Source organism: Hibiscus syriacus, unplaced genomic scaffold, assembly GCF_006381635.1.
Source record: "Hibiscus syriacus cultivar Baekdansim isolate YM2019G1 unplaced genomic scaffold, ASM638163v2 tig00006570_pilon, whole genome shotgun sequence".
Classification (NCBI taxonomy): domain Eukaryota; kingdom Viridiplantae; phylum Streptophyta; class Magnoliopsida; order Malvales; family Malvaceae; genus Hibiscus; species Hibiscus syriacus.
Window position 1 is genome coordinate 1,485,569 of NW_024062102.1, and position 13,972 is coordinate 1,499,540.

Sequence of the window (13,972 nt, forward strand, 5' to 3'; positions counted from 1 at the left end):
TTTAACACATTTCGTATACAAAGCTATCTTCAAGTCTTCCTTTGTATCAAAATAATCATCTTTCTTGATACGAATAACTTTTGTGTAACAATCAACTGCTATCTTTACCAACTCTTCTTCCGGTATCTGAAGTAATTCTGGCATATTCCAGTTATACTCCCGTGGCATTTTCTTCTTTTTCTTTTCTTCGGGAACTTCTTCTTCATCTTTTTCTTTTTTAGGGTTATATGAATTAAAGAATGAATGTTCAACATGTTCATTCACAGTCGTAACTTCCTCCTCATTATTATCAACAATATCTTCCTCGGCAGCGACTGTTTCATCATCAAAATTCGGGTATTGATCAATCTCAAAATCATTACACGTAGGGTATGTTTCTTCTTCTGAAACATCATCAAAATCCGAGTATTGACCAAGATCAAAGTCCGGGTATTGACCAAGATAAAATTTCGAATACTGACTAGTACTCACAATTTTTTCTGTTGGCTTATAATCGTCTAACTGATCAATACGAAAACCAGAATTTGGTGCTGAAAGTTGATTGGGATTTGAATTAGGAAAAGGTTGTGGGTTTAGAGATTGTGTTTGATATTTATTGAAAACATTTTGATATTTCGATATAACAAATTAAGTTAAATGAATTTTAAGATTTTCCAAATGATTTTCTAAGTATATTCGATACAATTATTCGAATATCAAAACATTACTCCAAATCTTTCAAAGATCATTTTTAATCCTTACTCAAAGTGTAAAATTAAGTTTTAATCTTAAAACAATTTCAAAATAATTTTACAAAGTATTTCGAACCATTCCAAAGCCAAAAATTCCAGATTGCTCAGAGGGAACCGATTCCCCCCCAAGGGGGTACCGATTCCCCCCTGGATGGTTTGGCTCCGAGAATTCCAGTATGCTCGGAGGGAACCGATTCCCCCCTATGGGGTACTGATTCCCCCCTAGTATAATGGTCGAAATATTTGAATTTTACACTTAGGGAACCGATTCCCCATAGGGGGTACCGATTCCCCCACCGCTCCAAGCTGTTTTATTAATTGTTTTCACACTAAAACGACTATATGATCTTCACTAATCATCCCCAACATTCAGAAATGATTCAAGGTGTATTTAAACAAGTTCTGAAGCCCTTGATCAACAAGAAATTATAGAGAAACAAGAGAGAAAGCATCAAACACCAAGTTTGTGCAAATCAAGCCAATTTTCCTTTCAATATTCATTTTGCTTTCAAAGAACACCATTTGTGCTCATTTATAATTATTTGTGAGTGTTCTTTTCTTGTTCTAGAATTGTGCAAACATCTTACCTTGAGAGGTTTTCCTTGTAAGTTTGCAAATTTGTAATCTTCTCTTTGGGAAAGAGTGTTCTCAAGAATTTGGGTATATTCTTGAGGGTGTTGTAAGGTTATCTCTTTGGCCTCAAAAGAAAGAACACATTAGTGAATTTGTTGGAAAATCCTTAGTGTGGATAGCTAAGGTAGTGGACGTAGAATTTGATTGAGAAAGTCGAACCACTCTAAATCGCTGTGCAATTACTTTCAATTTTCTGCAAAAGCTTCCACCAAATTTTTAATTGCCAATTCACCCCCTCTTGGCCAATTCCGTCAATCGATTAACTCAACAATTGGTATCAGAGCCTAACTCATTTGAAGGTTTAATCGCCTCTTGAGTCGATTCGGGAAGAGTTATATCGATAATCAAAGTCATCAATGGCCTCCGCTTCAAACTTCGACTCCGGTCTCGACTCGATGCCCGTCAACAAGCCTCCTTTCTTCAATGGAGCTAACTATGCCTATTGGAAGAATAGAATAATGTGCTTCATTCAAGCAAGTGACATGGGAGTATGGAATGCTGTAGAAGAAGGATACATCAAACCTCTCACTCATCCAAGGTTGTGGAGTGAAGGAGAGACAAGAATGTTCCAGCTCAACTCCAAAGCCATCCATATCATTTTTTGTGCTCTTGGACCAGATGAATACGGAAGAGTTTCATCGTGTACAACCGCCAACGAAATATGGGACAAACTTCAAGTCACTCATGAAGGTACCGATGAGGTAAAGAAATCTAAAATTAGTATTCTAACGCATAGCTATGAAAATTTTAGGATGAAACCAAATGAAGATATCAAAGCTATGACGGATAGATTTTCAACGATTGTTAATGGTCTCAAATCATATGGAGAGATCATTTCAAATGAAAAGCTTGTGAGGAAGTTAGTCTACTCCCTCCCAAAATCGTGGCAATCAAAGAAGATGGCAATCATCGAGTCTAAGGACTTAACGTCCTTAACTCTTGAAGTGCTAATTGGGTCACTCCTCACTCATGAAATGATGCTCGAAGATGAGGTGGACCTCGACAAGATTGACGAGACACCAAAAGATGAGAGTGATTCGAATAACGATGACGATGACGAGGAAATGGCATTGTTTGCCAAACGATTCAGAAAAATGATGAGACCTTATCGAGGAAGAAAATTCAAACGAAATGAAGGCCTCAAAAATAAACCGAAAGAGAAGGACCCAATCATTTGCTACGAATGCAAAAAGCCAGGGCATGTCAAATATAATTGCCCACAATTGAAGAAAAAGGGTCAATCAAAGAATAAGCACAAGGCTCATGTGGCTACATGGAGCGATGAAGAAAGTTTCGATGAAGAGGAACAAGAAGTAGCTAACTTGTGTTTGATGGCATTTGGGGAAGATTCTAAGGTAACCTCTAACTCATCCGATTTTGATGATTTATCCTATGATGAGTTATTAGAGGAATATAATGGGTTGGCTTTGGATTATGAGAAATTATTTTTAAAATATAAAAATGATGTTTCAAAATTGAAAAATGAAAACAAACTCATATCCAAAACCAACAACGATCTTGAAAGTAAAATCAAAGATTTGAAAATCAAACTAGAAGAGTTTGAAAAGAAAAATTTAGATTTGCAAAATTTACTTTCAAAGATCAATGATGATCATCAAAGGAAAATTGATGATCTTAAAACTTCTTTTGATAAAGTTGGAACAAAACATTTTGAAAAAGGTGGAAATTCAAAATCCAACTTTGTTAGAAAAAGTTTTAGAAACTACAATCATAGAGGTCCCCAAAGAACCTCTAATGGAAAAATCGTTAGAAGTATGTGGGTTACTAAAGAACTCATTACTACTAAAGATAAAAATATCCTACACAAATGGATACCTAAGGGGACTAGGATTTTGGAAACTAATGAATATGGACCCAAAAGAATTTGGGTACCAAAAATCAAAAATTAATCTATGTTTGTAGGGAAATGAGCATTGCTACAAGGCACGGGAAACAAATTCAAATTCAAATTCATGGTACCTTGATAGTGGATGCTCAAGACACATGACCGGAGACAAAAGCCGGTTCATTGAGCTTAACGCCAAAAATGGAGGAGAAGTGACTTTTGGAGACAATTCAAAAGGTCACATTGAAGGTATTGGTACAATAGGTAATACCTCTTCCATAAAAATTAAAAATGTTTTATATGTGAATGGATTAAAGCATAATCTATTGAGTATTAGTCAATTATGCGATAAAGGATTCAATGTCTTATTTGAAATTAATGGTTGTAAAGTCATTGACATTGCATCTAATCAGATTATGCTTGTTGGTCATAGAATACGAAACATATACATGGTGCATTTAGATTCTTTTGATATGACTAATTTATGCCTAGTTGCTAAGGATGAACATGATAGTTGGTTATGGCATAGGAGACTAGGACATGCTAGTATGAGTATTTTGCAACGGTTAATTCAAGGAGACCTAGTAAGAGGGTTGCCTAAGCTTAAATTTGATAATGATAAAATCTGTGATGCTTGTGCTAAAGAAAAACAAAAGCGAGTTTCTTTTAAATCCATTAATGATGTATCAACTAGTAGAGTTTTACAATTGATCCATTTAGATCTTTTTGGGCCAACTAGAACTACTAGCTTGGGTGGAAAACAATATGCATTTGTCTTGGTAGATGACTATTCTAGATATACTTGGGTTCTATTTTTAAATACTAAAGATGAAGCATTAGAACAATTCATCACATTTTCAAAAGTAATCCAAAATGAAAAAGGTTACTCTATAACTAGTGTTAGGAGTGATCATGGAACTGAATTTGAAAATCTTAGATTTACTGAATTTTGTAACTCTAACGGTATTAGCCATAATTTTTCAGCACCTAGAACCCCTCAACAAAATGGAGTTGTTGAGAGGAAAATCGAACTTTAGAATAAATGGCTAGAACCATTCTTTGTGAAAATAATTTGCCAAAATATTTTTGGGCGGAAGCCACAAATACCGCTTGTTATGTTGTAAATCGAGTAATGATTAGGCCAATTTTAAAGAAAAATCCATATGAAATTTTCAAAAATAAAAAGCCTAACATTAGTTATTTTCATCCTTTTGGATGTAAATGTTTTGTTTTAAACAACGGTAAAGAAAACCTTGGCAAATTTGATGCTAAAAGTGATGAAGGAATTTTTCTGGGTTATTCCTTAAATTCTAAAGCCTATCGTGTATTTAATAAAAGAACTTTAGTTGTAGAAGAGTTTATACATGTTTTCGATGATAATCCCCTTCCGAGGAAGGATTCTTGTGTGAATGATGATGTAGGTGTTATAAATACAAATGAAGTTAGACATGACGTTGGAGAATCATCATCAAAGGAAGAAACGAAAAATGAGGAAACTCATGATCCTCTTGAGAATCCAACCATTGAAGAAAGGGAAGTATCTTATCCAAGAGAGTACAACTATGTCAAGGATGGTGAAATTATAGGTGATCCATCAAAAGGGGTAACAACTCGATCTTCTCTCAGAAATATTTGTAATTATGTTGCATTTATTTCATGCATAGAGCCTAAGAATATTAAAGAAGCATTAAATGATGAACATTGGATTATGGATATGCAAGAAGAGTTAAATCAATTTGAGAGAAGTAAAGTATGTACATTAGTTGAAAGGCCTAGAGATAAATCTACTGTAGGTACTAGATGGGTATTTAGAAATAAGCTTGATGAGAGTGGTAATATAGTAAGAAACATGGCTAGACTTGTTGCTCAAGGGTATACTCAAGAAGAGGGCATAGACTATGATGAAACATACGCTCCCGTAGCTAGGATGGAAGCAATTAGAATGTTATTAGCATTTGCATGTTTCAATGAATTTAAATTATATCAAATGGATGTTAAAAGTGCATTTTTAAATGGTTTTATAATAGAAGAAGTGTATGTGGAACAACCTTCAGGTTTTGAAGATTCAAATTTTCCGGATCATGTTTTAAAATTGACAAAAGCTCTTTATGGTTTAAAGCAAGCTCCTAGAGCTTGGTATGAAAGATTGTCAAATTTTTTAATTGAAAAAGGTTTTTCAAAAGGGAAGGTTGACACTACATTGTTTTTGAAGCATAAAGGTAAAGATTTATTAGTAGTTCAAATTTATGTTGATGATATAATATTTGGTTCTACTAATGATGTTCTTTGCCAAGAATTTTCTAAGCTAATGCAAAGTAAGTTTGAGATGAGCATGATGGGGGAGCTCTCATTTTTCTTGGGACTCCAAATCAAGCAAAGAAAAGATGGCATCTTCATCAATCAAGCTAAGTACGTCAAAGATATGCTCAAGAAGTTTGGACTGGAAAATGGGAAACCTCATGACACTCCAATGAGCTCTTCAACAAAGCTTGACTTAGATGAAGGAGGTAAATGTGTAGATGTTAAATTATATAGGTTAATGATTGGATCTCTACTTTATCTAACTGTAAGTAGACCGGACATTATGTTTAGTGTTTGCTTATGTGCTAGATTTCAATCATGCCCTAAGGAATCACATTCACTAGCTCTTAAGAGAATCTTTAGATACCTTAAGGACACTCCTAGTTTAGGACTTTGGTATCCTAGAGACTCTAGCTTTAGCTTGCATGGTTTTTCTGATGCGGATTATGGAGGATGCAAATTAGATAGGAAAAGCACCTTTGGTACTTGTCAATTCCTTGGAAATATGCTAATTTCTTGGTTTTCAAAGAAACAAAATTGTGTTGCATTATCTACCACTGAAGCCGAATACATTTCAGCTGGTAGTTGCTGTGCACAAGTTTTATGGATGAAACAACAACTTTTTGATTATGGAATTGAAGTAGGTACCATTCCTATCAAGTGTGACAACACTAGTGCTATTTGTCTCACTAAAAATCCCATCCAACACTCTAGAACTAAGCACATTGAAATAAGACATCACTTCATTAGAGACCATGTCACTAAGGAAGATGTAGTTCTAGAATTTGTTGATACTTTGCACCAATTAGCGGATATCTTTACAAAACCTTTAGACAAGGAACGATTTTGGACACTTAGGAGAGAATTAGGTTTGACCAATCTATCTTCACTGAGTGTTTAAAATAATTTTAGCACTTTTAATAATAAATGAAAAATGCTTATAATAGTAATTTTTGATTGCATTCATTGATATTAGTTAGGGGGAGTTTATGATTCTTGATGAAAATTTAATTTTATGTTCAAATATCGTTTAAAGATTAATTGAATTGTTTGAACATGATTAATTTTCAATATATGAGTTGCCAATACCACTAGAAGAAATTAATTTAGCATTTTGGATGTTTAAAATCGGATTTTAGCATTTTGGTGCAGAGGGAATCGATCCCCCCTTGAGGGAACTGATTCCCCCTTTGAAGGGGAACCGATTCCCCCTACAGGGGAATCGATACCCCCCTGGGGTTCTGGTTTTATCGGGCAGAACCCTTGGTTTTGGCTCAAAACTCTCTTCTCTTCTCTTATGACGTTTCTCCTCTCTACGCTCTCCATATCTCCACTTTGCCTCAAATCAACGTTTTTAATCAGAATTCACTTCAAATATCATCCTCTAAACCTGTTGGAATCATCAAAAACATGCAAACTTCATCTAATCTCACTCAAATCCGAAATCATTCAAGGTATTTTTCCAAAACTTCTTTTTATCAATTTATGAACATAGAACTAGTTTTAATTAGTTATAGGTTGAATTTTTGATCGGCCATTGATTATTTAGTGATTAGAAACTAGATATTACAACTAATTTCATCAAAAACACAAGATTTTTTTCAAAAATTTCAAAATTTTTGAAATAAATAAATAAATAAATAAAAATTTAATTTTCAAATTATTGTGTTTTGATTAAATTATGTTGTTATTATGAAAACTATACATATATTGTTTCTCAAAACCATATCAAAAGTTTTTCAAAAACTTTGCCCATTAGGATTGATTTAGAAAACCTTGAAATATTGAGGACTCAATTGAGTTTTTGGATTGATTGAATTGCATATATGTGTTTTCTAAATTGCAGGTTATCAATTCTATTCCGATTTCCTAAACCATGTCCAATCCTAAACGTGCTAGGTCTTCATCTAGTCGTTCACACCGTCAACCAAATCCACCTCCAAATCCTCCACCTATTCTAATTTCTAATCCTAATCCTATTGATCCTAATTTGACTATCCAAAATTCGTGTTTCAATCATCGTGGTCCTAGAAATCATCGTTTTTGGTATTATCAATATTTCGACTCTTACAAAATCCGGGAAGAACGTATTCCTTCTCGTTAAGCTATGTTAGCTATCAATTTTAAATATCTTCCTCTTTTACAAGAGTGGAAATTTGATAAACTCTTTGACCTTGAACCCATCGTTTACCATCAACTTGTTCGTATTTTCTATTCTAATGCCGTTTGTGTTAAAAACCAAACTGAAACCGAAACCATAGGAATTCGTTCCTACCTTCTAGGACAATTCTTATATATTGACTCGGCTTACATAGCTAATACATTTGGATTAGATAATGATGGTATTTCAAATGAAAAACAGGTTTTAGGATCTCGTTAAAAAAGAAGGGATAGTGCAAGTGTCCTAGACCTTCATGAACGTTTTCTTCATCTAATGATTTCTTGGTGGTTTCGACCATCCGGAGGTCGTTATTCTACTCTTAGAGCCTTAGATCTTTGGTAGTTACATTGTTTCGAAAACAATATTAAAATCAACCTACCTCAGATTATTTTTGCTGAAATTGTTGAAACCGTAAATCTTGTTCCTAACAAAAAACACTGTTCATCTCTTGTTTACGGTTGCATTTTGAGTAATCTGTTTTCCAAAGCTGGGCTTAGAGTCGGTCTAGATGCCATTTTTCCCCTTAAGAAACAAATTAACCTTCTTTCCTTAACGAGAGCGGGATGGATTAAGGATAAGGAAACCGGTGAATGGGTTCGATCTTCTGCAAATACTCCGGGAGCTAGTTCTTCACAAGCTCCACCTGAAGCTGATGAAGATCTCGAGCTTGAGCAATTAATGCGAGACATCGATGAAGCCGAAGATGAGCCTGAGCATCGGCAGTAGCAGCCCGAAGAGCAAGCACAACAAACGCATCCAATGCCTCCATATTTCCAATCCTTTATGGAGACATTCAATTTTCGATACGCTACTATGGATTCGTGCTTTACTTCTATAGAGTCCCATTTATCCACAATGGGAGCTCAACAATTAGAAATTCTTCAGGAAATGCGTGCAAATAATGAAGCAACCAACGCACGTATTAATGACCTTACTAACAAAATGGCCGCTATGCGAGCTCGTTTTCCTCCTCCTGATCCGGATATGTGATTCAATGTTTTGCTTTGAACTCCAAACTTATTGTTTTAACATTTTGAATATTTTGGAATGTTTGAATTTGTGGATTGATTGACTTCGACTTTGTTTGGATTTATGAATGGTTAGAAATTATCTATTTGGTGTGATTAAATTTATTCATTATTGCATCATTTACTTCATGATTAGATATATGACTAATTTTGCCATTTCACATTAATTATGAATATTGATTATGAAACTAATGGCTAATGTTTCTCTTGCTTGTGATCTTAGCAGCTTATACTATATATAATCAATTGGCTAACTGATTTCAAAACCTTGTTTAAATTCTTTAAAATGTCTTTTTGATTTAACAAAAAGGGGGAGAAGTGTTAAAGTGTTTTTAAATGATAAATGGGAGAAGTGTTAAAGTAAGAGTGAGTAATTTCAAAACTTGATTTCAAAATCTCAAAATCTTAAAATTACTAAAATGTTTTGTTATATCAAAAAGGGGGAGTTGTTGAAAACATGTTGATATTTCGATATAACAAATTAAGTTAAATGAATTTTAAGATTTTCCAAATGATTTTCCAAGTATATTCGATAGAATTATTCGAATATCAAAACATTACTCCAAATCTTTCAAAGATCATTTTTAATCCTTACTCAAAGTGTAAAATTAAGTTTTAATCTTAAAACAATTTCAAAATAATTTTACAAAGTATTTCGAACCATTCCAAAGCCAAAAATTCCATATTGCTCAGAGGGAACCGATTCCCCCCCAAGGGGGTACCGATTCCCCCCTGAATGGTTTGGCTCTGAGAATTCCAGTATGCTCGGAGGGAACCGATTCCCCCCCATGGGGTACCGATTCCCCCCTTGTATAACGGTCGAAATATTTGAATTTTACACTTAGGGAACCAATTCCCCATAGGGGGTACCGATTCCCCCCACGCTCCAAGCTATTTTATTAATTGTTTTCACACTAAAACGGCTATATGATCTTCACTAATCATCCCCAACGTTCAGAAATGATTCAAGGTGTATTTAAACAAGTTCTGAAGCCCTTGATCAACAAGAAATTATAGAGAAACAAGAGAGAAAGCATCAAACACCAAGTTTGTGCAAATCAAGCCAATTTTCCTTTCAATATTCATTTTGCTTTCAAAGAACACCATTTGTGCTCATTTGTAATTATTTGTGAGTGTTCTTTTATTGTTCTAGAATTGTGCAAACATCTTACCTTGAGAGGTTTTCCTTGTAAGTTTGCAAATTTGTAATCTTCTCTTTGGGAAAGAGTGCTCTCAAGAATTGGGGTATATTCTTGAGGGTGTTGTAAGGTTATCTCTTTGGCCTCAAAAGAAAGAACAAATTAGTGAATTTGTTGGAAAATCCTTAGTGTGGATAGGTAAGGTAGTGGACGTAGACTTTGATTGAGAAAGTCGAACCACTCTAAATCGATATGCAATTACTTTCAATTTTCTGCAAAAGCTTTCACCAAATTTTTAATTGCCAATTCACCCCCTCTTGGCCAATTCCGTCAATCGATTAACTCAACAATATTGTGTTTGGTATTGGAAATGTGGTGAACCAAAATTTTCTTGGTGATGAAATTGTGGTGGAACTATTAAATTTTGAGGTTGATAACAACGTTGTACATTGTGAGCACCATAAACTAGGGTTGAAGAACTTAGTTGATTACTACCCACTACTGACCCAACTTCACTACTTCTAGGTTCAACAATATACAATGTAACATTATCTTCTTGCGAAACACTAATGTAAGCAATGAATCGTTCAACATCTTCATTTTCGGTTAACAAATAAACTTTACCTTTTCTCTGATAAGATAGCCTAAATCCACTTAGAGGCTCTAAATTCAATTTCTTTGCAACACGTAACATTAGAATTTCATAAGTTAACTTTTTTAATGACAGTTTTAGTTGAAGATTCATGGGTAAAGGCATATATTGTAAAACACCATGAACATTCTCCCATGACCCTCCAAAACACAAATATATCCAAACATGATCAACATTAGATGATTTTATTCTACAAATTGTAAATTAATTTACTAAACAAACGAGCTATAAACTACATATCATCACTAACTTAGAGAAAAACATACCTTTATTAAGTTGATAGTTGATCATTTGGGAGAGAAATCATTGAAAATTTATATAGAAATAAAATTATGTAAAAAAAATTAGAGATGGGGAAGGATGTCGTTGGATATAGGAACGGATGTCGCCGGAGAGAGTAATAGATGGAGATGGAATGAGTTGCGATTTAGGAATTTAGGTTATGAGTTGTTGATGCTGCGTAGTTATATACCCAAAACATTTGTATTGCGAAAATAAAACTTGTTGCGAAATTAAAATTCGTGTTGCGAATTCAAAAATTGAGTTACGAATTCAGAAATCGAGTTGCAAATTTGAAATTCAGTGTTGCGAATTTGGAAAGCGCGTTGCGAAATTAGAGTTCGCGTTGTGAATTTGTTGGTCATTTTCGCAAATCCAAAAAAAATTGGTTAAAATCATATATTATAAGGTATTTTCGATCACTGAAATTATTTTCTATTATCAAAATGCTCATGGGAGTCAAAATGATCAAATATCCTGACGTGATAAAAGAATAAAAAGCTATAAAACAAGATAATGTCTAAAATAACCCCATGATTGGAAAAAAGACTAAAAGGCTCTTAAATGGAAAAATTATCAAAATACTCTTATGTACTACAATGATTAGAACAATACAGTTAGTGAAACGATGGAAAAGAGAAATGATTAAAATACTAAAGTGTGAATAAAAATGACTAAAAAGTCTCTATATGTAGTAAAAGACTACAATACTCGAGTAGGAAAAATTACAAGAATAATCCTATGGGTAATAAACGAATTTATAAAAGATAAAATTGATTAAAACATGTGTTATGATGTATTAATGAGTGTCATATTATATTTTATGTTGCATGATGTTGGGGATGTTTGTGGAAAGCCTTCATATGTGTATGATTTCCATTGCGTTAATGTTGGAGTGTTTATATTATGTATTATATACTTTTAAGTTTGAAAGTTTAAGATTTTTCTATGTATAATTTTTTTTAAAAAAAAAATTAATTATTAATTGGGTACTCGTGACTTAAAAATATGGGTACTCGGATTTTACGGACACCCACCTCTTACAGGTCAAGACATGATGATATTGATTCTATTTCTTCAATTAAGGATGGATCAAGATAAATTGAAGTGTGATCGTATTTTTTAAAATTTTAAATTTTATATAATTATTTATATCACTTAAAATTTTATAATTTCATATTCTTTATATTTTTAATATAAATTCATAAAATCAACACCATCAATATAAAATTTTCTACCCATCCCTCCATGTACGGGTTGATTTGATTTGTTCTCTTTTCTACATTTCCATGTTCAAAGTCAAACCATGCACTCCCCATAAAACCCTCTTTCCCACACCTTAACTATTTCTCTTATTTACCCACATATTTCCTATAACTTTGAATATAATATAAATAACCTTAAAAACAAATATAAGAATAATTTATTTCTAATAATTTGATGATGTATGAATATATTTCCTGTTACTCAATTATTTGAAAGCACCTGTTAATAATATTAGTTATTTATAGTTAAAGATTTTTAATGACCTTGGATAAATATTTATTAATAAAAAAAGATTGAAGAGTGAGTTATTCTGTTCCATTAACTCTCCAATTTTCCCGGCTCCTTTTCTCTCTTAAAAACCGAATGCCTTCCATTTTCACTTCAATCGTCTCTTTTCTCTCTTCCCACACAAACACTATATTACCTTTCCTTTTTCAATCATGTCTTGCTTCAAAAGCAAATACGCCGGTACTTCTTGTTTCTATTCTTATATGTTTATAATCGCTTTCATTTCATCTTATTCATTTTCTCTGATATGTTGGATGTTTCGTAATTCGGCGAGAAAGCTTTCTTTCTTACTGTTTAATTAAATTAATGTTGCAGATGAGCTAGCTAAAAACGCTGCCTACATCGGCACCCCTGGGAAGGGTATCCTAGCGGCCGATGAATCCACCGGCACCATCGGCAAGCGACTTGCGAGCATTAATGTAGAGAATGTGGAAGAAAACAGGCGAGAACTCCGAGAGCTCCTCTTCACTGCTCCCGGTGCCCTCCAGTACATCAGTGGCATTATTTTCTTTGAAGAAACACTCTACCAAAAAACTGCTTCTGGTATAATTTTCTTTTCTTCTGAATGTAAATGAATTATATCTAATAATGAATTCTGATTGTAGGCAAGCTCTTTGTCGATGTCTTGAAAGAATCTGGTGTCCTCCCCGGCATCAAGGTTGACACTGGCACCGTTGAGCTTAATGGAACCAACGGTGAGACTTTCACCCAGGGTCTTGATGGCCTTGCCCAGCGTTGCCAAAAGTACTACGAAGCCGGTGCTCGGTTCGCTAAATGGCGTGCCGTGCTTAAGGTCGGCACTATCGAGCCAACCGAGCTAGCAATCCAAGAGAACGCCAATGGCTTAGCCATGTATTCCGCCATCTGCCAGCAATGTGGCCTGTTCCCCATAGTTGAACCTGAAATCCTTGTTGATGGACCACACGACATCAACAAATGTGCTGCGGTAACCGAGCGTGTCCTTGCAGCTTGCTACAAAGCTCTAAACGATCACCATGTGATGCTGGAAGGTACATTGTTGAAACCCAACATGGTGACGCCAGGTTCAGATTCCCCGAAGGTTGCACCCGAGGTTATTGCGGAGCACACGGTCCGAGCCTTGCAACGAACCGTCCCTCCTGCAGTCCCTGCAGTCGTGTTCTTATCTGGTGGACAAAGTGAGGAAGAGGCTACCATAAACCTTAATGCCATGAACAAGCTACAAACCAAGAAACCATGGTCGCTCTCGTTCTCATTTGGACGAGCTCTTCAACAGAGCACTCTCAAGGCATGGGGTGGGAAAAAGGAGAATGTGGGAAAGGCACAAGAAGCATTACTGGTTAGGTGCAAGGCTAATTCTGAGGCTACTCTTGGCACCTACAAGGGTGATGCAAAGCTTGGTGAGGGCGCTGCCGAGAGTCTCCACGTTAAGGACTATAAATACTGAGACTTTGAGCCTCTTGAAGAGTATATTTTTGGTGTGCACATAAGGGTTTTATTTTTATTTTGGATGGGGAGTTTCTCTAATTTCCCATCAAAATTTGGTGTGAAACCTGACGAATAAGCTTAAGAGCCTTTATGCTCGTTGACTATGCACTCATAGTTTTGTTAAATTTATATTTATACAATAATTTCAAAAAATAAAGTAATAAATCTATATTCAATTACA

At 34.6% G+C, this 13,972-nt stretch overlaps 1 protein-coding gene across 1 annotated transcript; it reads left to right on the forward strand.

Moving 5' to 3' along the window:
• Positions 1–12,408: 12,408 nt before the first annotated feature.
• Positions 12,409–13,972, forward strand: LOC120200851 (fructose-bisphosphate aldolase 8, cytosolic-like). Its single transcript, XM_039201598.1, has 3 exons — positions 12,409–12,504; positions 12,640–12,867; positions 12,930–13,972. Exons 1-3 carry the CDS (start codon positions 12,477–12,479, stop codon positions 13,748–13,750), a joined length of 1,077 nt encoding a protein of 358 aa, XP_039057529.1. The 5' UTR covers positions 12,409–12,476; the 3' UTR covers positions 13,751–13,972.